We start from the raw sequence: 27,388 nt of genomic DNA, 5'->3' as shown, positions 1-27,388 counted from the left end.
AATGTGAAATACTGGAAGGATAACTTAATCAAAAAATCTGAAATAGTTCTAAGAAGGGAAAGCAGATGAAGAGAGAACAAACTATTAAGTAGCCTGCCAACAAAAGTCAGAAATGGTAATAACAGCATAGATATGATCTCAGATATTCACTCTAGCTCTTTTTTAGCATATGTGAAATCTATTGCTATACAATAAGTATCTGGCTACTCTGGCCAATAGATGATGCTTTATATTACTTGTGGATCTGGTATGTGACTACCTCCTCCCTCTTCACACCTGCATTCTTCTTAATATCATGCAGTTTATTTCTGATAGTATAGATCATGCATTTATAGAATGAAAACTTTCAGTCCTAGTAAAAGCTGTACATATTTATAGGGTGCTACAGTGCAGCCAAATTTTGTTCCATTTCACAGAATTACAGAATGGTTGGGGTTGGAAGGGACCTCCGGAGATCATCTAGTCCAACCCCCGTGCTCAAACAGGATCACCAAGAGCAGGTTGCCCATGACCCTGCCCAGAGGGCTCTAGAATATCTCCAAGGATGGAGAGTCCACAACCTCTGTGGACAAACTGATGGTGTTCAAACAGCTACAGCTTTTGGATTTATCTAGTTGGGTGAGAATCCAGGCTTTTATTTAAAACCAATCAAAAATAAATGGCCCAAAGTTTTTAATGTTCATAGGTGTGCAGTGGCTTTTGTGTGTTACTTAAGAGTGCAATAAAGATTAAAAATCCACCAAACAAAAAAAAATTTCACTTTTTTAATGTTATGTTTCCTGTTTTAAGCTCATCTTCTGCTTTTGGAGTGCCATGCCCATGACTTTGAACACATGCAATTAGTTCTTTTGACTTAAGAGCATAATGATTGTGACATTAATCAAACATTCAGGACACAGAGCTTGATTCTCCATTCAGCTACCCAGGCAGGAAGAGCCCTGGGCTGTACAACCTGCTGGCAGTGCTCATGGGAGGACAGGTTGCTTTTAGTCAAAAAAAAAGAGGAGGGGATAGCAGTCACTCACCTATATTTTACAAGGGCAAAGCATGCGTTTCCCCATCCCTTCGCAACTTGTCCAATGCCATGGATGTGGAGAGTGCTCTTTCCACGCGATTCACAGGCAGGCACTGAGGGCTGGCCAGGGCAGGGCTGTGCGGGAAGCTGGGGCCGCCCGATGAGGCCAGCCTGCCTTGGCAGCTCAGTGCCCAGCCCCGCGCCAACAGCGGCACGACCGCCCTCCCCACGCGCCTCATTGAGCCTCGCGCCTCAGTCTCTGCCCCCTCGAGCCCGCTCGCCCCTTCCCCCACAGCGCCCTCGCTCCTCCTACGCGACCGCCTCCGCTGCTTCTGTCCCGCGCGCTTTCCTAGACGTTATACGTACAGAGCGGGCGGGAGGGAGGTTGCTATGGAAACTACGTGAGATCAACGGCGGTAGCACACGTGGTGAGGAGAAGATGGCGGCGCCCGTAGAAGTCAGTCATGTTGCCTGTTGCGCCAACCGGGCGGGTGGTGGAGTCGTGTCGTGGGGGCAGAGTGGGGTCCTCGCCTTCGGCAGTTGTCGCGACGTCATTCTATACGAGCCGACGGTAAGCGGCCGCCATGCGCGGTGGGGGAGGGCGCGGCGGCTCGGGGCTGGCCGGGGCGGCGCCCGCGCCCGCAGGTTGCGAGGCCCCATTCTGGGCCCTTTCTTATCCTCCCGCAGGCGAGGCGGGTGGTCGCCGCCTTCCGTGGCCACACGGGCAGGGTGAACTGCGTGCGCTGGGTCCGTCGGCGGGACGGTGGTGAGTGCCTGGGGCCCCTCCTCGACCTGAGTCCGGCGGGTAGGGGCCCGCGGGAGGTGGGGGCGAACCGCGGCGACGTCTGTGTCCAGCCGGTGGGGGGACACCCGGTCCGGGAAGTCGCCGGGGCTGCCCCCTCGCGGGGGAGCTTGGCGTCGCTTTCCTACCCCTGAGGGGCGGTGGATGGAGTAAGTAATATCCGGGGAACTTAAAACATAGGGAGCTGTAACGCTTCAAGTTCTTCCTAGTTTCAGTCTTCGGCTTGCTTTCCCAGTAGATATTTTAATAGATGACTCTGCAGGAATTAACACATTAAACTCAGGTGCGCTTTCGTTCAAATAAGCTGATCCGGTCAAGCCCTTTGCTTCTGCCTGTTCAGTGCACGTCTGCCCGGGGGCGGGGGGGTGCCCGCCGTGTTTTGTGCCTGTAGGAGATTTGACAAACGCTATTTGAACTGTAAGTTTATTCAATTATGCTTGTACTGCCTTTAGGCTCTTAAGAAGAGTTTAGAGTGTTTTGGTACTGCAGGTTGATTTGTAACGCCTTTTAAGAAATTTTGGCTTATAAAACTGTGAGTTGCACAGAGGTTACATCCAGAAAAAAATAATCTAAGATAAAAATGTTTATGAAAGCCTAATGAGGCTTTTGCTTGATAGCAATTATACCTTCTAAAATAGCTTGGTGCAGACTGCTCAAAAGCACTTAGTCTTGCCCTAAGGCTTTTAGTGCAACTCTGACAAAGAGAAATAAGAATATTTATTGCCCAGGTAGTGTAATGTGCCTATGGATTGTGATTTTCTCTTTGTGTGTGTGTGTGTGTTTGGGTGGGGGGAGAAATGAGGGGAAAACAGTCCTCTTTAATAATGACTTTCAAATGGTTGCACTAAAATGTTATCTTCTCTTCCCAACTTTTGTTTTTTTATCTTAAAATGGATTAAAAGAAATTATTTTCTGAGAACTTGGGAATTATATTTGATAATTTAAAGTTGATATATGTGATACTCTTTTGGAAAATAACTGCTTATATTTTTGTCTGCTGATATAAAGTAAGAGTTCACAAGACTTAAGTAAATTTTTGTAGCTACTGAAACAGAGTTAATTTCTGGTGGATCTGATAAACAACTTATTCTTTGGGAATGGAATGGAACGGGAACATGGAATAATCAGGTAGGCAGAAATAACACCATTTTAGACCTGCTTCCCCTCCCCCCCCCAGTTTCTCAAGTGCCACAAATTATGTGATAAGTGAAATTATTTGTTTTGTCTGTATTTCTTATTCATACTTCTTCATTGTTCCTTGACTATTGAACCCCATATATATGTATTACCTCCAAACTATCTGTCTTTAAATTCCTATGAGAACAGAATGTTGGTACTTTATTATGCCATGTTTAATTCTAATTGTTGCTGTTTCTCTTCCACAACTTATCTTTTTCAAATCAACTTTCCGTTAAGAAAATAGCTAACATGTCATCATGTAGGCTTGTCTAGCATGTCTAAAAGATCCTGTTTCTCTGTTCTGGAGTCTTCAGATTTCTTATTTCATGTAATACCTTTTTATTATTATTTTTTACTACCTTATTGCTTATACTATGAGGTTAGTTTTATACTCTGAGGTTAGTTTTTGGTATGCTTCTTCCTCCTTTCCTTATATCCATTTCTAATGATTTCTGGGCAATCCATGTAACTGTCTAGCACTGGTATGTAGATACTATTACTAGAAAAATACACATACCCTAACTTGTATATTTAATTAAAAAAAAATCTGTGCAACAAGTTGAATTTTGTGAAGAGAAATGGCGAGAAGTAAGGACATTTGCTAATTTATTATTAATGGTATAAAAACGTAATGGAAAAGATGAAGTACGGCATAGTGTGAACCTTCAGAATAAACTGAAGTCCAGAAGGAAAAGCTACTTTAAGTAGAAAAGAAAGCTGATTGGTACTCTAATTTGTTATATAACTTTTAAAATCTAACTTACAAGCCACTGACTTGTGAACGTCTGTATAGGAAAACCGTTTCATAGGCTATCTCAAGGTACATCAGATTTAGCTTTTGAAATGTGCAAGAGTAGTAACGTACTAGGGGTAAGTGCACCTCTGCTAATGTTTCTTAGGCTTGTTAGATGGGGGAACACTTTCAAAAGCAAGTAACTTTCTGGCTGACTTCCAGCTGTTGTGACTATTTATTTATTTAAATCTCTAAATTTATTATTTTAACCTCTGTTTTTCCACTGATGTGCTGCACAGCCTAATGACAATCTTCAAAAAAGAATGCAACTGTGTATATTTTAACAATGGTTCTACGTTAGAGCAAAAGTAAAGTTGTAAATGGGATCAATCAAAAATTACTCCTGTGGTCTACCAGGCTATTGTTTGAAAGAGATGTCAAAGGTATTTGTGCCAAGGCTTGGATAAATGCTAGAATTTTTCCAGTCGCAGAAGTACAAACTTCTCATTTTGCTGTTTATATATATGAAGAACAGATTACAAAGTGACTCACCTGTATTCATTCATTAGGAAAGTGGATACTTAAGTCTAGATTTGAAGTTTTTGTTTTTCAGGTGAGTATTTTGGGAGTGTAAAAAGATGCTTTAATTTGCAGAGAACACACTGTACACAGAGTGCTCTAGCTTTCATTTATTGCACTGTATTATCTGCTCCACATCTCCTTTGCTAAGGTTCTCCCAACTTTTATGAGATGCCCTTTAGGATAAGGGGCAGGAGAAGGAATAAATGGAAGGACAGCAGCTGTTCCGAACTTCTGTACTATTTCCACCTACGTTGTTGTTGTGGCCTCTGTAGTCTTGCAAGGCTTTCTTCAAGAGATAGTGAAGTTTGTATAGTGTACGCAGGAACATTTTATTCTGTTCAACTTTGAACAAAATCTTGTCAAACTAATATTCATTGCTGCTGTATCCTTCCTGTGTGGTTTTCTTACAATATGCTGTAGCTTAAGCATACGCTTGGCAGAAGCCCTGCAATCAGGAACGTACAATTTGTTTTCACTATTAAAATATTTAAAAACAAAAATCTCTTAAAAATTCTCTTGGATAAGTTGCTGGATCTGAACTTTGTTAATTTGTATAACTCTTTCTGATGTATTCAGCTTGTGAAGAGCATTCCTCTCCAAGGCCATACTGAAGCTGTTTGTGCTGTGGATGCTGTCTACTGGTCAGATGAATCTGATTTAAATCTGCTAGTAGCTTCTGCAGCTTCTGATTTTACTGTGAGAATCTGGTTCCGGCAAGGTTCAGAAGGTAAAACTTATTAATGTTAGGGACAGCATACTGACTTAAAATCTAACTGTAAAAGTGATGAATGTATATGCATTGAAGTACTTCTACCTGGCTGAAGACTGACATCTTTTAAAGGTACTGCTCTGATTTCTCCTTAAACTTTGGTCCATCAAACAACTGCATTACTCTTTGGAAGCTGTGGGGTTATACTAGTTTAATAACTATGGGTCAAATTAACCTTCATTTTACATCTGTGATAAATTGGCTGAACTTACTGATGGTAGGTTCTTTTTAATGTGTTTTCAAAATTCGATAATCTGGACCCTAATTTCCCCCTGGAATATGGGGGCAAACTACAGCTCTGTGTGTGAAGTGAAATTAGTTCTTAATATGATAATGCTGGTCTTAGAAAAGTGAGGTTAAATTAGTCACCTGTTTGTTAATATCGATGTGAGTCCATTAAAGTGTAAGATGCTAGTGTCTTGACCTTCTGTTGTACTGCATACGACCTTGTATGTACACACAGGAGAATAGCTCTTTGGAATACATAAAGAGTGAATGGATAATCTAGATGCAAAGTGTTACTTGTTAGTTAAATTGAACTGACACAATCTCTCAAAATTACTTTCTCCGTTAGCTGCTATACCTGAGGATTTCCCATTGCCCTGCCTACACAGAGAAATAGGTTGGGCTTGCTAGCCTTCAGCCCCATGTTCTAGAAAACATTCCCCTGTTCTCCAAAAGAATACCCAGAAGTCTTGTCTTTTCCCTTCTATCTTGCTGTTGTGTGATAGAACACATCCTCTTGCCTGGGATTTTTGATCCTACTCCTGTAGGAAGGGTATTTTGCTATCCTGTTGTTACTCTGATCTTAATGGCTCACCAGTTTAACCACTTGTAGGATCTCAGGGGCATTTGGAAGAAGGTTGGACTTTTATTTTGTAATTTGCAGTATTAATTGCTTCTGATAGGTTGTACAGTTTCATTATAGTAACCTTAAAACTAGGTGGAGAATAGAGACTTTGGGTGGATTTCCATGGGTCCACAAAAGATAACTTTATTATTTTAGAGTTATTTTCCCTCTAAAAAATCAATGGCTACTGAAAACTGTAGAAGTATTGTAGTTCTTTAAAGTAAATTGAATAGGAGATTTTAACAATGCAATGCAGGAAGAAATGATAGCAATACTTACATAATGAATGAGATCAACACTGTCTGTTCTCATTTTTCCAGTTAAATGCATTCAGATTTTGCAGTTTGGAAATGGATTTGTTATGGATGTTTGCTTATCCTTCTTGCCTGGCAGCAATGGTAAGTACAGCTGCAGATCCTGAATATCAACTCAGGAAAAATAAAACCTACAAAATCCCTCAAATGTGTTTCATAAATTGGAGTTGGTCAGACGAAAATCCTAAACCTTGTGGCCCCCCCTCCCCGGGAATCATTCTAAGCTACTGCTTATATTTAAAAGATTTCAGTTGAGTGTGTGCTTAGCGATTGGAATAATAGCTGATTACAGTGTGTTCAGATACCCAAATGGGGTTCTTTATTTATACTGTAAGATCGAGGGCATTGAAAGGGTAACAGAGCTGTAAGTGAATAGGATAGAATGATGCTGTTAGTTTCACACGCTCGGTTGTTGTACTGCTGTTTGTTCCTGTCACTTGCACTGAACGGCAAGATGCAGAAAAAGAGTTTGCATGGCTGCATCAAAAATTGCAGGCTGAAGAGCAGTATTGACCATTAGTATCTTCAGTCCTAGATAAATGTGAAAAAGTTTAACAGCTGAACAAGTTTAGTCTGGCTGTTTAGTGTGGTTTATATAGTTTTCTATTAATGCATATGTTCAGACCTTTTCCATAGTAAAGCTTTTGTAGCCTGTCACAGACATTTTGCTGTTACAAACTTCTAAAAACTTTTTTCTAAACTAAATGTTATCCTTTAATAAAACTGTACAAGCTAGATGCGTATGTTTGATTTGGTTTGTGTTTGAATATCATCAGAGTTCTGCATCTGGATGGAGGAGTACTAGGCTCCCAAGAGAAAAAGTACAAAGGTTTCTTACAGTATCTGGAATTATTCTCTGCACACGTTCACTTCATTTTTGTGAAGAAGTCAAGGGTGGAAAGCGCTCAAAAAACCTGAAAAATTTGTTGCAGCTGAGGTATAACTTAAGCATTATACTGACTGCTCCTTAATTAAGGAGTTCCTTTACAGTTGTTTCCCAAGTCTTGAAGAAAAAGATTCCTGCTCCCTCTGTGTGTGGAGAGGGAGGAAGAAAACACACACACAGTTTGCTACAACTCTGCTTCTAAAACGCTGAGAATAGGATTTCCTATTTTGCAGATCTTCATCAGCTCTCTTGTCATATCCTATGATTCTTGCTACCTCATGGATAATGCTCAGGTTATGAGCTTTGTGCTAGTTTGGATAAGTATGTTAGCAGGGGAAAGGAACTGTAATAGGGATTGACTGCTTTAAATACAAGTTTAAGTAGCATTACATTTTGAGGATTCTAGGGGGCATTTTCTCAGCAAAGCAAAGTGTTTGTTATTCCACCATTTCAAAAAATGCAAGTCTTCTATGCAATTTCAGTTCTGGAAGCATCTAGTTTTAAGAATAAATGCACTGACCTAGGTTGCAAGTTTTTTTTAATTTGCAAATTTACTACTTGCTTCTTTTACACTAAGAGCAAATTAAATGTTGGTATCCATTAAATAAATGTAAATAAATAAAAATCCCTAATGCTTGAATTTTCTGGAGATGTATGAACTCCAGGAAAACTACCCTTTAGCATCCTAAATATTTGTAGATGATATTACGTGCATGGCAAAATAACGTGCGTGGCAAAATAACTTCTATTTTAGATCTTGTGTTCTTGAAATGCTTGTTTATTTTGAACAGTATTAGATATCTGACTTAGAATACTTTAAAAATATAGTATCATGCCATCCTATATATTTGTGTTGCTATCTTTATTTTTCTCTTATTTCTGTAATTCTTAATGTCACAGAATATTAGATTTTTGTAACTGTAGCAGTGAAGTCTTTTTCCTTTCCAGTACCAATATTGGCTTGTGGTGGTGACAACTGCAAGATAAATCTGTTTATACAGCAGGATGGTCAGGTAATTACAGCTTTTGTCTCTTGTGCAGAACAGTACAAACTTCTTCTACTTTGTTTCTTTTCATGTATGCTGTTGCTGATATTTTGAGGTTCTTCAATAACTATTGTCTCCCTCTAGGCAACCATCACTTACAACTGCTCTCGTTCAAATACTCCATTCATTTCCTAGGTAATTATGTACAGAATGTTAAAGTTGGGATCAGTGTGTGAAAGTGTTAGTTTTCATATTTTTCCCCTACATGAAGATAGTCGTTTCCCGCTGGCATGAAATAACTATGCCTTTCCTTCTTTACTGGATGTCCATTCATTGAGTGCTTCATATGGAAATGATGTTATTTTCAGTAAGTTCTCAGAATAAAATTAAGATGACTTCTATCTATGAAATTGTATGTTTGTCACGAAGTATGCCTGTTGTGCTGGATATTCCTGAAAGTCCAAAGAAATATTTGAAAGACTTGATCTTCTACAGGCACACGCTTTTTTTTTTTTTCCCCCTCATGCATTATTTGGAAGCTGGCAATGTTTAGTTTTTCATATGGCTAGATGGTCCTTTGGAGCACTGCAAAGAAATTCTGTCCTCTCCTGCTATCTATTCAGAAACTTTGTTAGACTCTAAAAGGAGCTGTTGAATGATTGTCAGCCAAAACATGTGAAAAAGTGTCTTTTTTCCCTCCATATCAATCGCTTTAAGAAAGCTAAACAAATAAACAAAAAACCCTCAACCAACCACTGAGACTCACTGAAACTGATGTGTATAAGAAGCTTTTACTTTCTGAATCCCTTCAGGTATTCTTCAGGCTTGAAGGCTGAAGAACAAGTATTCTTTTCTACCTTTTGAGAGAGACAAAAGACAAAAGCCTCTTGTAGGTTATGTTACATGTTCAGGCTGTTACATGCAATAATAAGGTGGTTTGTTTGTTTTGTTTTGTTTTTTTTGGAATAAAATACTTCACTCTTCATCTGCTATGTTCAGTGATATCTTGACCATTAAGCAGGAAAGAAGGGTCACTTTCTTAGCTTTTTTTTTCTATGTAGCGCATGAATTGAATGGGTCTAGTGACATCCTCTGAGAGCGAGAGCGCTGCTTGTGAACCTTATAGTGGTGCTAAAGGAAGACTTTCATCTCAAAGGTTGCACAGTTAATTTTCCTCATTTAAAATGCAGAACTTGTTTTCTTCTGTTGCTCTGATTAACAAATAACATGTTCAGAGATGCATAACTTATTTTGGCAGTTTTTGACCAGCTTTGAATATTCCAGCATTCTTAGCCATCCTTATACACAGATGATCCAACGGTCTGTAGATGAATGAAGGAAGATAACTGGAATAAACAAGCTCCATGTTCTAAAGCAAGTTTTACACTGCTATCTCTTTGGAGGGAGGAGACTGCTCATAGAAGGGATGAGGATTTCTTTCTTCTGCAGTTTTTGTTTTCACATTGTCAATTTTAGGAAGTGTTTTCACCAGCTGTCTTAGCAGGGTGGGGGTTCACAGTCCTTTCATAGTTTTGTTTTGTTTTTTAATATGAAGATTTTTTTTTAATGAGGCTTTTTTGTGTGGATTTCTTTTTTCCTACTGATTGTATCATGTGGTAGGACTTCTGGTTTGTGTCTATCTTAGTTTTCCAGAGCATTGCTGTTAACTAAGTAAACTCTACAGGCATCAAAAAGAAGAGCCAAATTTGATTACATGTGGAATAAAAATGCCTATAGAGTGTATGACAGCTATTAACAAAATGAAAATATCCTTGCGAGCGTTCTGACATAAATTCCTTGCTAGCTGCTGCATGGAGCTTCTCTCTTTTCAGGTTCTCCCAGATCTGCTGAGGCTTTTATTATGACTTCTATAGTCCTATTTTTAGCGGCGTTTAAAGGAAGTGTTAGTGTTATTCTGTCATTTTTCATTTGAATTTGTTATAGAAGAATGATTAAAACCTAAAGTTCTGCATCCTTTCCTGACTGATGAGGATCCCTAGCTCCCTCTGGTTGATTACGACTCCTGGGACTCTCTTCCTGTAGTTAATGTCCTAAAAACAATTGTATGAACCCAAAAGGAAGAGTAGAGGTTCATAAAGAAACATTCAAAGGAAACACAAAGGACGTTCTTATACTCTGAAGAAAGATGAGACACGTTCACGTTCCTTTCATTAGCTGACTCAGCCTGCCTCTTGGTAAACTCAGGAATTTTATGGTTGAAATAAATATATTCATAAAAGCTGCTTGGTTTTGAAATAGAGTGGGCAAACTCCAAATCCTTTAAGACCATCTACCAGAGATCCCTTAAAGCTTTAGGAGTAGAGAGAGAAAACAATCTCTTTACTTTTTCTGAATTACTGAAAGAGGATATTGATTCATAATGGTGCCTAGAGAAGAATCTTTCAAAAACCATTATATCTCTTCCTGCCTGATATTAAAGGCCTGTGAAGGGAAAGCAAAGCAGGGTATCAAAAAAGATCTTAAAACATAAGAGCTCTGTGTTGAGCTTGATTTTGTATGATGTTTTTATTGCATATGTTTGAATATGCTTCCTCCATATAATCTGGTGAATTTCAGCCATATTGGAAAGTGGAGTCAGAGTCTCAAAGATGATTCAGACTCCTCCTAATTCTGTGAAGGTTACCAACTGGATAGAGGAGAGAGATCCCATCTAGTGTCCAGCAGAAAAGAAAACCGATAGGACTTGGACTTCTGTTACCTTTTGAGGCAGTTGCCAATTTGCCAGTCAGTACTGCTGGTCTGGTCCTGAAGAACATGTACTCAAAGAACAAGTGGGTAGTTAGTTGTGCTGAGTGCGCTGGACATGTCCACAGACAACCAGGCTTCAGTAGTTCTGTTGCCTTTATTACAGCTTTACTTTTTACGTAAAAGAAAATATACTAGAATGTTGCTACACAAATATGTTAAGAAGTTAATTAAAAGAGGCAGGGGAAAGGCTGTAAAGTAGGTGGTGAGACAATGAGTTTTTGTTAGATACAACTAGTAGATACTAGTGTAACATCTAACGTCCTTGTCTAACCAAGTAAGGACCAAGGGGAAAATGGAAAGAGAGAAGGGGAAGGCTAAAAACATAGAAGTAAAATCTGTAAAATGAGGCAGATTCCAGATGAAAATATTTATAAGTAGAATTTAGCCAATACTAAAAACTTTTCTAACCATTTGTATCTATAAGAAGCTTTAAACGGGTGCAGGTTTAAAACAGAATACGTCAAAGGAAACTAGATGTGCAATATTGAAAGTGAGAGAGATTAAGGAAAAGAGCATGAACAGTATGAAAAAATGAAAAAGTAGAGGGCTGTAACAGCGATGTGACTGCTTTCTCAGTTTCGTTGGATTTTTTTTTTTTTTTTGAGAAAATCCCTTGAAAATTTTGAGTGAATGCTTGTCCTTATAGCATGATAGAGAACTGTATGCTTGACTTAGTGTTAAGTAATGCATAAAAGCCTATTCAGGAAGTGACCCAGAACCCAGGGGGAGGGGGGAATTAGTACCTCAAAGTAATTAGTGTTACTCTCTGAAGAGAAGAGAAATACCTGCTTTTCTTAATTTTCCTCTTTGATGAGAGAAGATGAGGCTAAGTTTAAAAAAAAAAGGATAAATAAAAATTTGAAGTTAAATATAGGAATTAAAATTATTAGATGTGTGTTAGCTACTGCTAAAGTGGCATTTCAGGAGATATGTACAGTGTTTAACATAAAGGGAACCACAGGAGACAAGAAGGTTAGCAAAAGTTCAGCCTGAACCAGTTTTTCAGTTGGGAATAAAATTGCAAACTAACCTTAGTGAATGTAAAATACAGGGCATAAAGTATATCAAATTTTTATAAATGAATAAATATGCATTTCAAACTATTATTGGAGATGTGAACAGTTAAAAGGATACAAACCCCATTAAATTGCTCATGCATTATAGGAAACAAGAAGTCTTCAAAAGAATCCTTTAGGTCATTTTTTGAACTTACTTCCTGGGCAGTTCCTGCTCTTGTATACACAGAAGCAGTGGGATATTTAAAATAAAAATCTCTTCTGGAATCCTGTATCCAAGAATGCCAGTGAGTGCAGAAGTCACTAGCCAAATAAGACTTATATGGCTGTGAGTACATAATTGAGTACACATTGTGAGTACACTCACGTTGTGAGTACATAATTTGTCTCTTAATTGAGACAAAAACTTTCTGATTTGGAAAATTGTGTTACACCGTTCTGGTCATATGTCTCATATACAGATGGTTCTGTAACATTAGAACTGTAAACGTGAAACAAGAAAAAGCAGAGGAACATTGCTTGATTGAAGATGATGATTTTGGGGATTATCCAGGAAGGTATGGACCAAAGGGAGAAGCATTAATTTTTGAATGTGTTTAGTTAGCTGTAAAGCTGTCTGGGTGAATCACTATTGCTGACCAAATTCCCTTGAGTTGAAGAGACAAGTTTTGAGAAAGCCTTTCTTCTTGTTGCTGTGTTTTTTGTTCTTGCTTGTGTTGTTCTGCTTTGTGTACAAGAAGGGAACAGAACGAAGTTGTGGTGGTTTGCTGATAGCAAGGTCTATCGTTAGTCTTGACTCTTAGTAGGCCTAGGTAAGGGATTTAGCAGAAGATAACACAAGAAATAACATGATGGCTATTCATATTTATTAACACTAACATTTTAACTGCAATGGTTATTTCAGGCGTTTATACCAACTCATCGTTACTCAAGCTAAAGCAGAAGTTAGGGGGTAAAAAACATGGGAGTAGAGCTTTCTATGGTCAAAGAAAAATAGAAATATTTTAAGTGCCGAGTAAGCGATAAACTTATCTACCTTACTTGAATTAAAATAGATTACATATTTTATGTAAAATTAAATATTTTATGACTAAAAATATACTATTTTTGAAAGTTCCTAAAAGGTAATCTTGACCATGATTGCATTCCTGTGTTCTTGAGCCTGTGTCTATAGAGGGTTCCATCTGGAGATACAGTTCTTGATGTATATCTTTTTTAGAAAAGTGTAAGTCTTTAAACTTTTTAAACTTAGGTAACATAGGAAAGATATCTACCTGCGTAAGTAATTTGTATTAATTGTATTGTATTACAAATTAATAATTGAAGTTATTTTAAAGCCTCTTTCTTCTTTTTACACCTGATCTTACTTGTATTCATTTTTCACATAATCTGCAGTTGCATCCACTTCACATATCTGTAATACATCAACTTACCATGTCATACCTGCATTACATTATTTTTTGTGAACCATTGTAGGCCTGATTAACTTAAATTTTTAATTCTCTTCAAGGTGAGCTCCTTTGATTCTCATGCTTTCCTAGTCTTATATGGGAAGTGCTATAATGTGACAGGCCTTTATACAATCGTGACAACACCAAAAAGCCTCTTTAACATCCATCAATAAATTATAATCTTAAGTAACAGCTTATATTTCCAATTTCAAATAATAGGAGCTGTAAGTATAAAAGACTTACAACTCCAAAGCTAATTGTCCAAGGCCATATATGCATGGTAATTAAGTATATTTCTATGATGTAACAGGAATTTTCATTCAGTTTCAGAAAACATTAATACTCTCTGGCCATGAAGATTGGATAAGAAGCATTGAGTGGGCAGTCTGTGGTAAGTATGAAAGATGAAAAAAGTGGAATATTGGTTTTAATGGCAGTAGTGTTTTACTCCTCCAGTAGATTATTTTGATGCAGTGAAACTTCTAAGGGGCTTTGGCTGTGGATCTTTTTTCTGAGATGGTGATACAAAGTAAATGGTAATTCCAATCTAAGACAAGTAGATTATTAAAAATAAAGGTGAAACTTTGTGTCATATTAAAAATATAAGAATTATTGAACCTTTGTGATAATTTTTAGTTATAGGAATTATGACTAGAGTAAAATTGATACAAAACACTCATATCTTGTGTTTGCATACCCTCTTTGGCTCTGCCTACCTCAAGTGTGTTTAACTGACTCGTACCGAAATAAAAATAAACAGGAATTTTAGCAACTTGTCCTTATGCTGATATCTGTAGCTGAGTGAGAAAGAGCTGACTCCTTTTTTGAAGGGAGTGGGAAGTGGAGGGAAATAGTCTTTTTCTTCTCCTTGTTTTTTATAAGAATAGGGGATTAAGAAGAAAACCTACTCAGGCATTAACTAGTCAAATATTTCTTGCAATGGCAAAAAGAAAATAGAATTAGAAGAAGCAACAGTCTTGATGAAAGAAAAGGAAAAATGGAGTTCTTAAAAAGTATTAAGTAACTCATTGTGGGTGTCAGAATATAGAGAGAGAGAGCGCCATGAGTAATAGGGAACCGAATGTATGATATTTACCATAAGGCAGTGCCATGCCTTAAGACCATAGTCAGTATGTTCTAAATTAGTGAAGGGTTTGAAATGGGAGAATTAATTGATGGTGAAATAAAACCAGCAGTGTTTGTGATACTGTACACAGGGTGGAAAATTAGGATAATACTATAGTGAATGTTTAGAAAGATGGTAGGTTAATCATGCAATGAAAAAACGTATGGAAGTATGGCTCTTTAATTACTTTTTTTTTTTTTAACCAAATAGGTGAGGATCTCTTCTTAGCAAGTTGTGCTCAGGATTGTTTGATAAGAATTTGGAAAGTGTGTACAAAATCGAAGCAATTTGCAGAAACTGAAGATGATTCCATAAGACTGAAAGAGAATGCATTTACTGTTAAAGGTAGGTAACAGCTGTAAAATGCTCTTGTATGTCTTTTTTCTCATGTATGTGTTAGTGGTTTCAGGAGGGCTAACAAGGTGGTTACTATCTAGCTTGTTTTGTTTAGCTTGTACCAGAAGAGGCTGAGACCAGCTTGACTGCATTATTTTTCTATAGCCATAAAAAACTAGTGGATTTAAAGCAGTGCCTATGTGAAGCTAAAGGTGTGCTATGAAAAACAGTAAAGCAGAGAGCTTAATATCAGCATATATTGTCATATGTATTCCAAATCCAAGTACAGTGTTTTGAGATACGTTTGTCTGTGGGAAGTAAGCTGTTAAAACAGTTCCGCTCCAGTTTAATAATGTACCTTTAATTGTCTTTCAAATTCAATGCATTAAGTAGTACTAATATTACTTAGCCCTTAAAAGAAGATGAGAGAATGGGTGGATATGTGCAGGCTTACTGTGTGGTTATTTAACATACTGCTTAGGCACTGTAACATTAGAGGCTCGTAATGCTGACATGAGGAAAGTTACTAGGCAACTTAGGTAATATAACATTATACAAACTTTATTGTATGAGTAAAAAGAGCTCATGCTGCTTGCTGCAAATCCGGATTCTTTGTTTGAAGTGTCTTAATGCTTGTATTTACAGTCATTTAGAGACATAAGTATGCTTAAATTAAGAGTGGGTAGAGGCAATTTGAGTGTTTATTTCAAAAGTCCTTGAGAGTTCTCCAGGAATTTTCTAGTATCACTCTGAGGAAATAGGCTGGACATGTGCTGTTAATATGGTATGTGGGGCCAGCATCCACGTAGGTTTTCAAAGAGCTGTTCAATGTTAATAGGCTATTGGTAGATAATGAAAGCAGCTGATTGTATCACTAATTTGACTGTTTTCAGATTTGACTTTTAGAAACAAATGTTATTTTCTCTAATTTGTGATAGATACTGTTACAACATATGCAATTACCTTGGAGTCCGTGTTGGCTGGTCATGAAAACTGGGTGTATGCAGTTCACTGGCAACCTCCATTTTTCAAAGGTAAAAAGATACCAAACAACATCTTAGCAGTTGCGTTAGGGGTTGCATACACGGAGTACAGTCACATGTCTTTGTATTGTGTATGCGTTGTTCAGTTGTCAGTGTGGACTATGAACATGTTAGAATTCTGCAAATGATGTTTTCTGCATAAAATGATGTTTTGGTTTCATGTGCCACAACAGCACATCTTACTAGCATAGGCTCTCCTTATGGTTCTCTTGCATGATGCTGTCTTAGTCATGTTTTCTTCTATGAAATACAATAACTGAGCTATTGCTGACTTTATTATCACCAGTGTATTGTTTATGGAATAAATTTTAATTTTGCTCAGTATATCTTAATAGCTCTAGTACTTTGTCTTTATAAGTTTACTTGAAATGTCTGTTCTTTGGAAGGTAAGTATTAACTCAAAAGCACTCTTGTTTTTCTTGGATTAGAAAGGAGCAAACAGCAACGTTAAGTAGTTTCATCTTCATTCTTCAATGTATTAATACAACATGCCAGAAATTCCTTGTATCAGTTTTGGCTAGCTAACGTATGTAGTTTTAAAGCATTAATTCAGACCTCTATTGAAAATCGTTTACAGAGTCTTTAATTCTGCATCTTGCCCTAGTCTTCATCTTTCTTTTTAGATTCTTAAATTCTGACGGCTTTGTTTGCAGTACTGATTTGCTTGTGCGTGTCTGCCCAAGGCATAAAGGAATAAGATTCTTTTTATGACATGCTTGTACTATCAGAAGGCTCTTGTGTATTTGTATTGGCAAAGCTACCTTTTCTGAGTTGTTTTAGGGTTACCGGTATCAGGTGACTTTGCCAGTACAAAGCACAGCTCTGCCGGTGTATATGCAGCACTTAGGCAGTAGAGTGCAATTAGAATGGCAAAATACCTGTAAAGACAGACATGGGACTTGCTTGAGAAGTGTTGGCTTAATTATCTGTTCTTTTAGTTTTTATTTAAAAGCACCAATAAAAGATTTTACTCCTTAAAGCGAGAGTTAGACAAAATCTGAGCATGTAACCCAAAATGCCCTGTCCTGTTAGACCATTAAGTTTTCTAGGTATCTCACGTCATGGTTCTGCATACAAGCAGCTATGCAGCTGCTTCTATTCTGTAGCTTCTCCAAACTTGGGTTCCCAGGATAGGTATTATTCCTCTTCATTAGAGGTAGGCTGATCTCGGAGATGTACTCAGGGCATTGCTTGCCACTTCCCAATGCAGAAGATAGGAGATCTGGCACTAGCATAAGATACTGCCTCAGGGGATGCACGCTAGTGTCTCCTTTCTCCAAGGAAGGTTTCCTAGCAGTTCTTCTCCCTGGAATTTCCTGCCTGGCTGATGAATCAGCTCCCTCTTTCTGTTCTAGTAGTGCAGGGCTGTTGCCTGGAGCATTGCAGCACACTTCAGAGAGCAGTACTTACTGCTGTACGTACTTCAAGGTACTAGAGTCTGTTAAGTCCATTATTGAATCTGACATTTAATTTGAAGAGGAGTGAATATTGGCATAGAGATTATTATTTTGTTTTAAACTGGAAGCCTCATGGTAAGTATTCAATACAGAGATCTCATTTGAGGAAAAGAACTGGGAACTGCTGGGCAGGTTCTATGTGAAGCTCTAGCTTTTCCTCCAAGTTACAGCTCCTTCAATATCAATTTGTAGAGAATTATACATGAGAACAACCATATTCTACTGTTTATGTTTTACATTTTCCTTGGTAAATTATGGTTGAAAAATATGATACCCTCTAATAAATGCCTTGTAAAAACACAGGGCTTAAGTCTGGCACTTAACTGCTGCATTTTACATCTCTAGTGCTGAACAATTTTTTTTGTCATGTTTGGTTTTTAGTATGACCAAATTGTTTTAGAAAAAATTCTTATAAGTTGTTTTTCTCTTGTGCTGTAGATGGCAGCATGCAACAACCAATGAGAATATTGTCTGCATCAATGGACAAAACTGTGATCCTTTGGGCACCTGATGAGCAATCTGGAGTCTGGCTAGAACAGGCAAGTGTCAGTGTTTCTCATAACATGTAGTATTTTGATGTTGTGTTTCCAGCATCGTGTGTGTACTGGAGTAAATGAAAACTTTATAAGATGCTGGGAGAGACAGGCAAAAACATTTTCTAGCAAAAATTTTCTTTTTCACATTATGTTGTGAGTAGAACTATAGTTGTCAAAAAGATGATATTATGATGCAGTGTAATTTTTATTACTTATTCTCTTGCTTATTACCATATTGAGGAGTTGCTAATAGGGTTTGTACTCAAGTGTCATTCATAGAATAGCAAGTCAGGTGTTACATAGTAACACACTGTATTCCAGTAAGAAGAGGAAGAAACCACCTTAAGTTATTTGTGGTTAATACTTAGGGGAACATGTACCCAAGCAGTTATGACAGAGCAGCTGACACACAATTGGCAGCTGACATGCAATGCACAGCGTTGTTTTATTCATAGTAACTTTTTCTTGGGCTGTATCATTAAGTTTTTTCTTATTTATGCCAAATAGTCACATTTCACTATATTTAGAATAGTGTTCTAATATAGATCATCCTAAACAAACAAGTAGTACAACCACATTTATCTAATGCCTTTTAGTTGACTTGCTTTTCCAAATTCTGCAGAAATTTTGTGTTAGATTATGCTGATCGTTGTTTGTGGTTTTTGTTGTCACAAAAAAAAATCAAACCCTCTCTTGAGGAAAAGAATAGAGCTAGAGTACTTCATTACTTTTTTCCTGTTGAAAAGTTCTTGGGCCTTTCTACTTGAAGTGGGAATTAAAACATTAATGGGGTCCTCGCATAGTTAGAGATGCCACTTGCTGTATATTGACAGAGTCACCTAGTTGGGGTTAATTTTATGAGCCTCCTAAAATCAGTTGTGCTTTAAGACTTGTTGCAGGTTTGTTACTCTTTCTTTTTACATTCCTTTTGCATTGATTAGATTTCAAGCGTGTAGCTTACAGTTCAGATCAGACATGTTAATTGCAGTAATCTTTTTTGCATTGAGGAAGGAGACCCAAACTGGGAACCTACAGGAGAAGAAAAGGGAATAATTCATTCTATAATCTTTTCTTCATTTTATTATTAAATTAGTATTGGGAGCAAGTAGGCAAGGAGAATGTCCCATTCTCTGTTCTCTTGTGTTTTAATATGAGGAACAGGAAAACTTCACAGTATCATTTCACTGCTCAGAGGTGGGACTAGAATTCTGCTTCTAACATGGCAGATCAGTCTCATCCACACCTGGAGTACTATTTAGAATTGGTGCTAACTAAGTGGATATAACTAGTCCACACCGCCATTTGGAATGAGGTACAGATTAATTTCATTGTGAACTCAAAAGCATTTGTATAAAACTGGGGGAATTGTTAGAACTTAATGTGAAAGAAATAATGTCCTTATCTTTTGAATAAACCTTGAAAGTGCAACTTAAACAATCTTTTAATGTAATCAAAAACCTGAAAGAGCATTAAAGAAACTATATGGGGATTGTGGGGTGTGTGGGGGTGTGTAGGCATGCATACAAGCACACATGCACAATTGAGGCATAGAGGCCCAAATATGCCACAGAAGGTATCTGGAAAATGCAGAGCAAGTTGCAGTGTTCATGGAGGAGGAGGGGAAAGGAGATATGTTAGTGAGTCTTGCAGTCTTAAAGTGAGTCTTGCAACCACTATGTGCAACAGAGCAATAGGGAGGCGATAGATGAAAAGAAGCCATTGCATCCAGACAGGCTGGATTGAAGCGTAGATGCGTTGAGTTCTGGTCTCCTCTATTGCTCTGTTTTCTTACCCCCAGGTGACTGAGGAAGATGGCCTTCTGAGATATTTATGAAGGAAGGCCCTATTAAAGTGGAATGTGGCTTTAATTCCTTTGGTATTTTAGTGCTTAACTTTGTGGTTATGATATTCTTCAAACATAATTTTGGTATTAATGTAAACTCTTGCCTATAGTTGAACTTTCATGTTATGACATTAGGATAAGTTCATAAGAATGAAGGGCCATTTTAATGGATATTTCACTTCTGGTCATTAATTCAGGTGCGAGTAGGTGAAGTGGGTGGCAACACACTTGGATTTTTTGACTGCCAGTTTAGCCCAGATGGTTCAATGATTGTTGCTCATGCTTTTCATGGAGCGCTACACCTTTGGAAACAGGCTGCAGTTAATAAGGTAAGATTTTTTTTTTTTTTAATTTGTTCTAAAAAAATACTACACTTATCTGTCACTTGAGATAAGTTGTAAAGTTCATAGAAAATATCAAGTATAACAGGTCGATTTAAAATGATAGAAATGGACCTTTGCTGAATATAATATTCTGCAGGAGTTTCACTCCTGCCTAGAAGGGAGGCTGGAATCTCCCAGGCTCTAGAGCCTGTTGACTGTGGGAACTATAAAGCCAGTGGAGTAGACCAAATTCCTTTGTGGTTATGCTTTGTTCAGAAATGATAGGTGAACCAATAGCACAAGTTTCATCTTAGTTTGAGAAATAAATCAACTTTCAGAAGTACTTGTGTTCATTTAGCCACTCTGGGTTCCAATAGTCTGCTGTTTTCAAATGTCCATTTTTTTGTTTTCCTGATAAGGAACTTTGTCACTTGTATTTTGGTTAGAATATATCAATCAGTCAGTTGAAGACTTCATGCTTCTTTGATGATATTTTTTGGAATTTTTATAGAAAGAATGGAATCCAGAAGTTGTGATTTCAGGACATTTTAATAGTGTAGAGGATGTACAGTGGGATCCAGAAGGAGAATTTATTATAAGTGTTGGTTGTGATCAAACTACTAGACTCTTCGCTCCCTGGAAAAGAAAGCACGAGACACAGGTACATTGCTTAAAGACTTTTGTGAGCTTGGTAAAGAAGGCTTACCTGTTCTGAGTTTGGAACAAGTTATCTGAATATTACTCATACCTTAAATTTCCCAAGCTATAATCTGTTCAAAACTGTATATGTAAAAGTTTGGTTTGATCATTTGGTATTTGCTGTTTTCACTTCAAAAACACTAGCAGCAGAGTTTTAGCAATCATGTGGCATGACTTGTTTAAGCTTGTATTCATCGCTGGGTTACCCTCAGTTAGTGTTCTCTCTGGCTCTAAAAAACTAAGCGCTACAATAATTCAGAAGAAGGAATACATGGCTGCTTTTAATAACCACCTGTTCTCCTTGTTTAATGTTTTCCTAAACACTGCTGTAGATAATTATGTAGATATTCTTTTTTTATCTTTTTGTTTTTCCACATGTCTGATTAAAGCACAGTTCTCACTGTATTTTTACACTATTTTGGTTATGAATGTGACTGTCTCACCAAAATGATTGACTGAACTACATTGAGTGCACTTGACCTCACATGTGCATGCAACTTTTCAGGAACAGCTGTTCCTGAACAAATTTGTATGTTCCAAAATAAGACTTCTGTTTCCCAATGAGTTTTGATGTGGGTGACCCTGTCTAAGAATGTAAAAGGTCCAGTTCCCAGTTGTTCATGCATTTTGTTAATCACCAAATACAGCTTTTTTCTGGCAGAAGAGTACTCATGTTCCATTCAGGGAACTGGTGGAAACTAAACTGATTGAAGTCATGTGAGGCACTGTCCAAGCTGTGCTATTAGTTGGGGGAGGTAAAGCATGGCTATCATAAGTCTCAGCAAAGCTTCTGTAATGTAAACTATCACGGGATGACTCATGTTTTTGGGAGAGTGAATTGAGCATCAGTTCCTGGATTTCCTTCTTCCAGGCCACATTGAAGGGGTGGCAGTCCCAGCTCAAGTGCCAAGTTTTGCATTGTGTTGTAGGAAGGGCATCTCCAATTTCCTTCACTGCCTCTTTCCCTAAGCTCCAGTCTCGATGCTGCAACAGCTCTATGGAAAAGATAGTATGCTGGATATGACATACAGAGACCAAGTCCAGGACAAGGCCATTATGTAAGTTAATAGCGTTCCAAACAGTTGTCAATACTTGGTGACCTACTGAAGTACCACTTTTCATTATGTGGTACAGTTGACTATATTTTTAGCCTATTTTCCTACAGAACTGAAGTTTGTGATCACAGAATCACAGAATCGTTTAGGTTGGAAGGGACCTCTGGACATCATCTAGTCCAACCTCCCTGCTCAAGCAGGGACCTCTAGAGCATATTGCCCAGGATCACATCCAGGCGGGTTTTGAATATCTCCAGCGAAGGAGACTCCACTACCTCGCTGGGTAACCTGTTCCAATGCTCTGTCACCCTCACAGTGAAGAAGTTTTTTCTCAGGTACAGATGGAACTTCCTGTGGTTCAGTTTCTGCCCGTTGCCTCTTGTCCTGTTGCTGGGCACCATGGAGAAGAGACTGGCCTCATCCTCTTGACACTCCCCCTTCAGATACTTGTACACATTGATGAGATTGCCTCTCAGTCTTCTCTTCTCCAGACTGAACAGGCCCAGCTCTTGCAGTCTTTCTTCATAGGAGAGATGCTCCAGTCCCCTCATCATCTTGGTAGCCCTCCGCTGGACTCTCTCCAGTAGGGCCATGCCTCTCTTGTACTGGGGAGCCCAGAACTGGACACAGCACTCCAGGGGAGGCCTCCCCAGGGCTGAGGAGAGGGGCAGGATCACCTCCCTCCACCTGCTGGCAACACTCTGCCTAATGCACCCCAGCATACCATTGGCCTTCTTGGCCACAAGGGCACACTGCTGGCTCATGTTTAACTTGTTGTCCACCAGCACTCCCAGGTCCCTCTCGGCAGAGCTGCTTTCCAGCAGGTCAGCCCCCCAGGCTGTACTGCTGCATGGGGTTCTTCCTCCCGAGGTGCAGGACCTTGCACTTGCCTTTGTTGAACTTCGGGAGGTTCCTCTCCGCCCACCTCTCCAGCCTGTCCAGGTCCCTCTGAATGGCAGATCTGCTTGTACAGCTGTTCCTGCTACCTCTGAAACTTTTGAATAATCAGCTGATTTAACAGAGTCATGGCAGTTTCCATATCTAAGTTTGATGTGAACTGAATTGTTGTACTTCCCTTGCCTGCTTTGACAAAGAGCAGCCATTTGCCCAGTTAGACCATGCATAAATCCATGCAGCATCGCCACATATTGCTGCTTTCCTTGGGGTTTGGGAGAAAGCTGTAGTATCTTGTAGGTGAGGTGAGGTGAAGCATTTAGATGGAGCTGGGTGATCTAAAGGGGTCTGTTCTTGTGTATTCAGGATTTGTGCCTCTGAAACCCAGATGGTTAGTTCTGCTGAACATAACTTAGATAACATAGGCTTTTAAAACGCCTTACTTTCTTTACCATGCAGAGGTTAGCAACTGAAAAATTAAAACGAGTGACACCTGATGTTTGTCTTAACAAGATACAAAGGACAATTCAAAAGCTGGTAATACAGTAACTTAGTCATTTTTTAATCTTTAAAAAAAGAATTAAAAGTTAAATGTAAATAGTTACCCTTCTTAAAATCCCAATTCTGATATTATGCTAGGTACACATATCAGAAATAAGGGGTAAAAATTGGCTTCATTTTGTCACACAAACTTGCATGCTGACTTTTCTGGAAGAAGCTCATTGCCCAACTTATGTTCTATGGAAAATGTTGATATATGAACTTAATGCAATTTTTTAGCACGGTATAGGCAGTTCAAAGGAAAGGTAATGCCTCTCCTTATGTTTATATAATATCTACTACAAAATAAATTCCAATCTGACTGTAACTTTCTAGGCAGTCTTAACCAGAACAAGATTCTGCTAGACATTAACTCAAAAATGCACACCATATTCTTCCAACTGAAGTATCATGGATAAGTAGTAGCAAATGACAGCTTTCTTAAAAGGGTATTTCTGGAAAATAAGCTTTCTTGAATAATCCATTTGTTCGTGTGTAGAATAATCCATTTGTTCATGTGTAGAACAAATTTGATTTTTTAGAAAACCAATTTAAACAACTTCATATTTGTTTTGGCTAACATTCTTTCCTTAGTATGATCATAAAACAAACTTGTCTATTTGATTTTTGGTCAGTTGTTAATAATGATTTTCTTTGGTTAATACTTGAAGTGTGATTATGAATATTTCCAGAAACTAGAAAAAAATATAACATTTGAATGAAAACACTTCTAAAGGCATCAGGATTTTCCAAATGGTTGTCCTTTAAGATTCTGTTTTGTTTCTGTCAGTTTTTGCAAAGCTTCTGTAGAGTGGTCCTGCTAAAATCGGTTATATAAAGAAGAGAGGTGGTAGGATTCTGTAGACTGTTGATTACAGTGCTTTCGCACTTGAAAGGCAGCTGAAGAAAGGGAGGTAATTGTTACTACACTCTTCAAGTCTGTCAGAGCTACAGTTTTGAGATCAGTAAATACCGTACAATCTTCCTTTTGCTTAAGTAACGTGTGTCCTATTCCTGACTGTCTAACATGAGAAAGTGCTAGTGAGTGAAGTTTGCCAATGGTAGCAAAGGTAAGCAAGCACATGCCTTAAAGGTATCTAGGCAGGGACACAGGTTAATAATCACATACACTATTTGGTGAAAGAATGTGATTTTAACTGATGTATGTGAGCATACCTCAGTTTTATGAGCATCAGTAGAAAGTTGCTATTAACGTTATGTTCATACAGTCAGCAAGTAAAGTATAACTTTTTTTGCTACTCAAAATGTTGCTGCTTCTCTAGTTAAGAATGTATTTTGTTCCTTTAGGTAACCTGGCATGAAATTGCAAGGCCTCAAGTACATGGGTATGACATGCGTTGTCTGGCAATGATTGGCCGATTTCAGTTTGTATCTGGAGCAGATGAAAAAGTGCTTCGAGTTTTTCGTGCTCCCAAGAATTTTGTAGAAAATTTCAGTAATATCTCTGATATTCCGATAGAGAAGTTACACTACCATGTAAGTTCTCAAACAATGCTAAATGAGGCTAGCCCTCTTCTATGTAAATAAAATTAATGCTTTAGAGAACATCAAATTGCATTAAAGATTCTTTTAATACTTCTGAAACCTTCACCTTATTTTTTCATTCCCTGCCATTTGCTTCCATGTGTCTTGTTTCATGTGTATTTTTATGGTGTTGTCATTTAAAACCAGTTATATTTGAAATAAAACAAAACCTGGTCTCAGAGATTGCAAAGCATAGGGTAAATTGTAAGAAGTCAGCACAAGTAGACTGCTGTAGGCAGTTAGTGATTTGAAAGCAAACAAAGCCTGGGAATGTCCTTAATTTTAGGGTTTATCCTCAATTTTAGGGTTGTAATACTCTTGTCTAGACGTAATTATTGTTATGTAGTTGTATGTTATTTTTAGTTATCTGCTTTGAAATAACAAAGCTTTCAGCACTGGTGTTAGTTGCTGTATGTAAATATTTATAAGCATGTATTTACTCGTGCTTTATTTCCTCTTGGCGGTAGAAATTTCCTAGTGAGGCCTTTATGTCCCAGTTCTTAGGGCTACAGTTACTGTAGATAAGTATGCTTTCCTACTCTGTGAAAAATAAGACCACAGAGCTACTATCCTTTGTTTGCTTTCCGTTCAGGGTATAATTCTGCTTTTCTCTGCTTTTTGTAGAGCAGTTTGTTCAGGATAGTTACCTGGGCACAGTGCCTTGTGTGCTCTTTGCATTTCTGGCACAAAAGCAATGTTTTCTGTGCAGTTTCTCAGACAAGGATTAGCCGTTCCACTTCATTTAACAACAAGTATCTGGAAAAGAAATCTATTCATTTTTGATAGCACGAAGTTACATAAGTAGTTATTTATTGCTTTAGTTTCATGAGTCTTTGTAAGCAATTGCATTAATGACACTATGCAAATTATATGGTTTTTATAACGCAGGCAGATGTCATTATTTTACTTTTATGTAGATTTTCCTTCTTAGCTCTTCCTCTGCGTGCTATTTTTAATCTATGTCCTAAATAATTTTACAGAGGCTTTGTTGGAAGAGAAAGGCTTTATGAGCACTAATGATATAGCTACTTTTAAATAGCTTATTGAAATTAGCTTGTGTGAATGCTTTTTTTCTTATTTAAGTGTGTAAACTTTTCCTTAATTTCTCTTAAACAGCTGCTCAAAAAACATTTAAAATCAAAAAGCCAATTTTATATTTGAAAAGAATTGAATAGGATTATATTGAGTTCAGATGCATAGACTTCTATTATACCTTGGCTTATAGTGAAGAAACATTTTTGTTGTAGAGGTGTTAGAGTCGTATGTGTGTGTCGCACATTTTCTCATGAAATTACAGACATTTAAATGAATAATATACTATTTTAAGCTGTCGTCTAAATTATTAATCCAATTCTGTAAAGTAGCCTTTGAACTTTTCAGATACTGTAAGGATGGGATGTTACAGCTATTAGATGTAACCTTTTCCATCCCTGTGCAACTGGCCCCGAGCTCACTTAGCCCTTCTAATTTTTGTCTTTTCCCCAATACCTTTATGGAAGTAGTTTTTGGAGGATGATCTTTCCTCTGTGCTGCTCCAAACACGTCCCTGTTGTTTACTGGATTGACTTTGAAATCATGGGCACAGGCTGCCACTTTCCCTCCCCTCTTCAAAATGCATCCTTCTTATTTCACCCCAGCACAGGTGATTTCCCAATTATATTGTGATAAAAACTGCAGTGTTCCAAGTTAAGTAATCATCATATATATCCTAGAATAAATAAAATTGTGATGGAAAGCCTATATGTAGGAATGAGGATGAATGCTTTACAGCAAAGAACCTACTATTGAATTGAGGAATTGAGGCCTTACAAAGGCTTTTTCTGGAAGAATATGGTTCATATATTTTCTCTGGGGTATGATGTGGAGGAATCGGCAGATTTCCAAAGTGCTCCCCCCTCACTTCTCTCTAGCAAAGTCCCTATAAGAGATGGAATGTCTTTATTATAGAGATTCCATAAAGTATGTCATTTGTAGTCTAGTGCTACAGAGCAATCTGTGCCTAACTTCTTTTTCTTTTTTTTTTTTTAATTCAGCACTCATCTGACCTCCCAGAAGGTGCAACTGTGCCAGCTTTGGGTTTGTCCAATAAAGCTGTCTTTGAAGGTATGGGTAATGAGAAATAATGGTGATGATGCTTCATCTGGAAACTTTTTAAAATAACTATTTTTAGTCTGTTAGGTCTGTCATTGTATGCTTGACTGCAAGTTTATAATCTAGAAACAGAATTGTGCAAAGTGTTTATTGTCTGGTAGCACGTAAATATGAAACAGAAAAAAAGAAAAAAAGAAAAAAAAGTGAAAGTGAGCACAGATAATCTCCTAGTACTGGCAAAGTCAGAACAGTTCTGCTGCTAAGATACCCAGTACCTTCAAGTCACAATCCCAATACATAAAAACAGCTTCAATGTTTCTTCATGTTTGAATCATATCATGTTCTCCACTTCTTCCTGTACTCACAACATAAGTATGCTGAAGCATTTCTGCTTGTCTGTATTTGTGGATACACTAGCTGTAAGCTAAGTTGATTAAGTTCAGGGGTTTTGGTAAGGTTTTTTTAAATACTGTAGTGGACCATGTATATTTGAGTGGTAATATTATTTCTTTTTTTTTTTTATCAGTTATGCTGCTAGGTTGCTCTCT

At 37.9% G+C, this 27,388-nt stretch overlaps 1 protein-coding gene across 3 annotated transcripts in view; it reads left to right on the top strand.

The window, feature by feature from the left end:
• The first annotated feature begins 1,406 nt into the window (after positions 1 to 1,406).
• Positions 1,407 to 27,388, top strand: part of ELP2 (elongator acetyltransferase complex subunit 2) — a 37,513-nt gene continuing 11,531 nt past the window's right edge. Inside the window, exons 1-14 of one of the 3 annotated variants that reach the window (XM_068936296.1) lie at positions 1,408 to 1,586; positions 1,703 to 1,781; positions 2,860 to 2,945; positions 4,888 to 5,038; positions 6,251 to 6,328; positions 8,079 to 8,143; positions 13,677 to 13,743; positions 14,689 to 14,823; positions 15,753 to 15,848; positions 17,753 to 17,853; positions 19,891 to 20,022; positions 20,528 to 20,677; positions 24,513 to 24,701; positions 26,783 to 26,852. In XM_068936296.1, coding sequence (XP_068792397.1) covers positions 1,455 to 1,586; positions 1,703 to 1,781; positions 2,860 to 2,945; positions 4,888 to 5,038; positions 6,251 to 6,328; positions 8,079 to 8,143; positions 13,677 to 13,743; positions 14,689 to 14,823; positions 15,753 to 15,848; positions 17,753 to 17,853; positions 19,891 to 20,022; positions 20,528 to 20,677; positions 24,513 to 24,701; positions 26,783 to 26,852 — 1,531 coding nt within the window. In that variant the 5' untranslated portion in view covers positions 1,408 to 1,454. Of the gene's footprint in view, positions 1,587 to 1,702; positions 1,782 to 2,859; positions 2,946 to 4,887; positions 5,039 to 6,250; positions 6,329 to 8,078; positions 8,144 to 13,676; positions 13,744 to 14,688; positions 14,824 to 15,752; positions 15,849 to 17,752; positions 17,854 to 19,890; positions 20,023 to 20,527; positions 20,678 to 24,512; positions 24,702 to 26,782; positions 26,853 to 27,388 lie in introns of those variants that run through there. The other 2 variants (XM_068936297.1, XM_068936298.1) reach the window with 2 other exon arrangements.

The sequence above is a fragment of the Struthio camelus genome, chromosome 2 (assembly GCF_040807025.1).
Source record: "Struthio camelus isolate bStrCam1 chromosome 2, bStrCam1.hap1, whole genome shotgun sequence".
Taxonomy (NCBI): domain Eukaryota; kingdom Metazoa; phylum Chordata; class Aves; order Struthioniformes; family Struthionidae; genus Struthio; species Struthio camelus.
The sequence above is the reverse complement of the archived record's forward strand: the minus strand, read 5'-3'. Positions and strand labels throughout refer to the sequence as shown.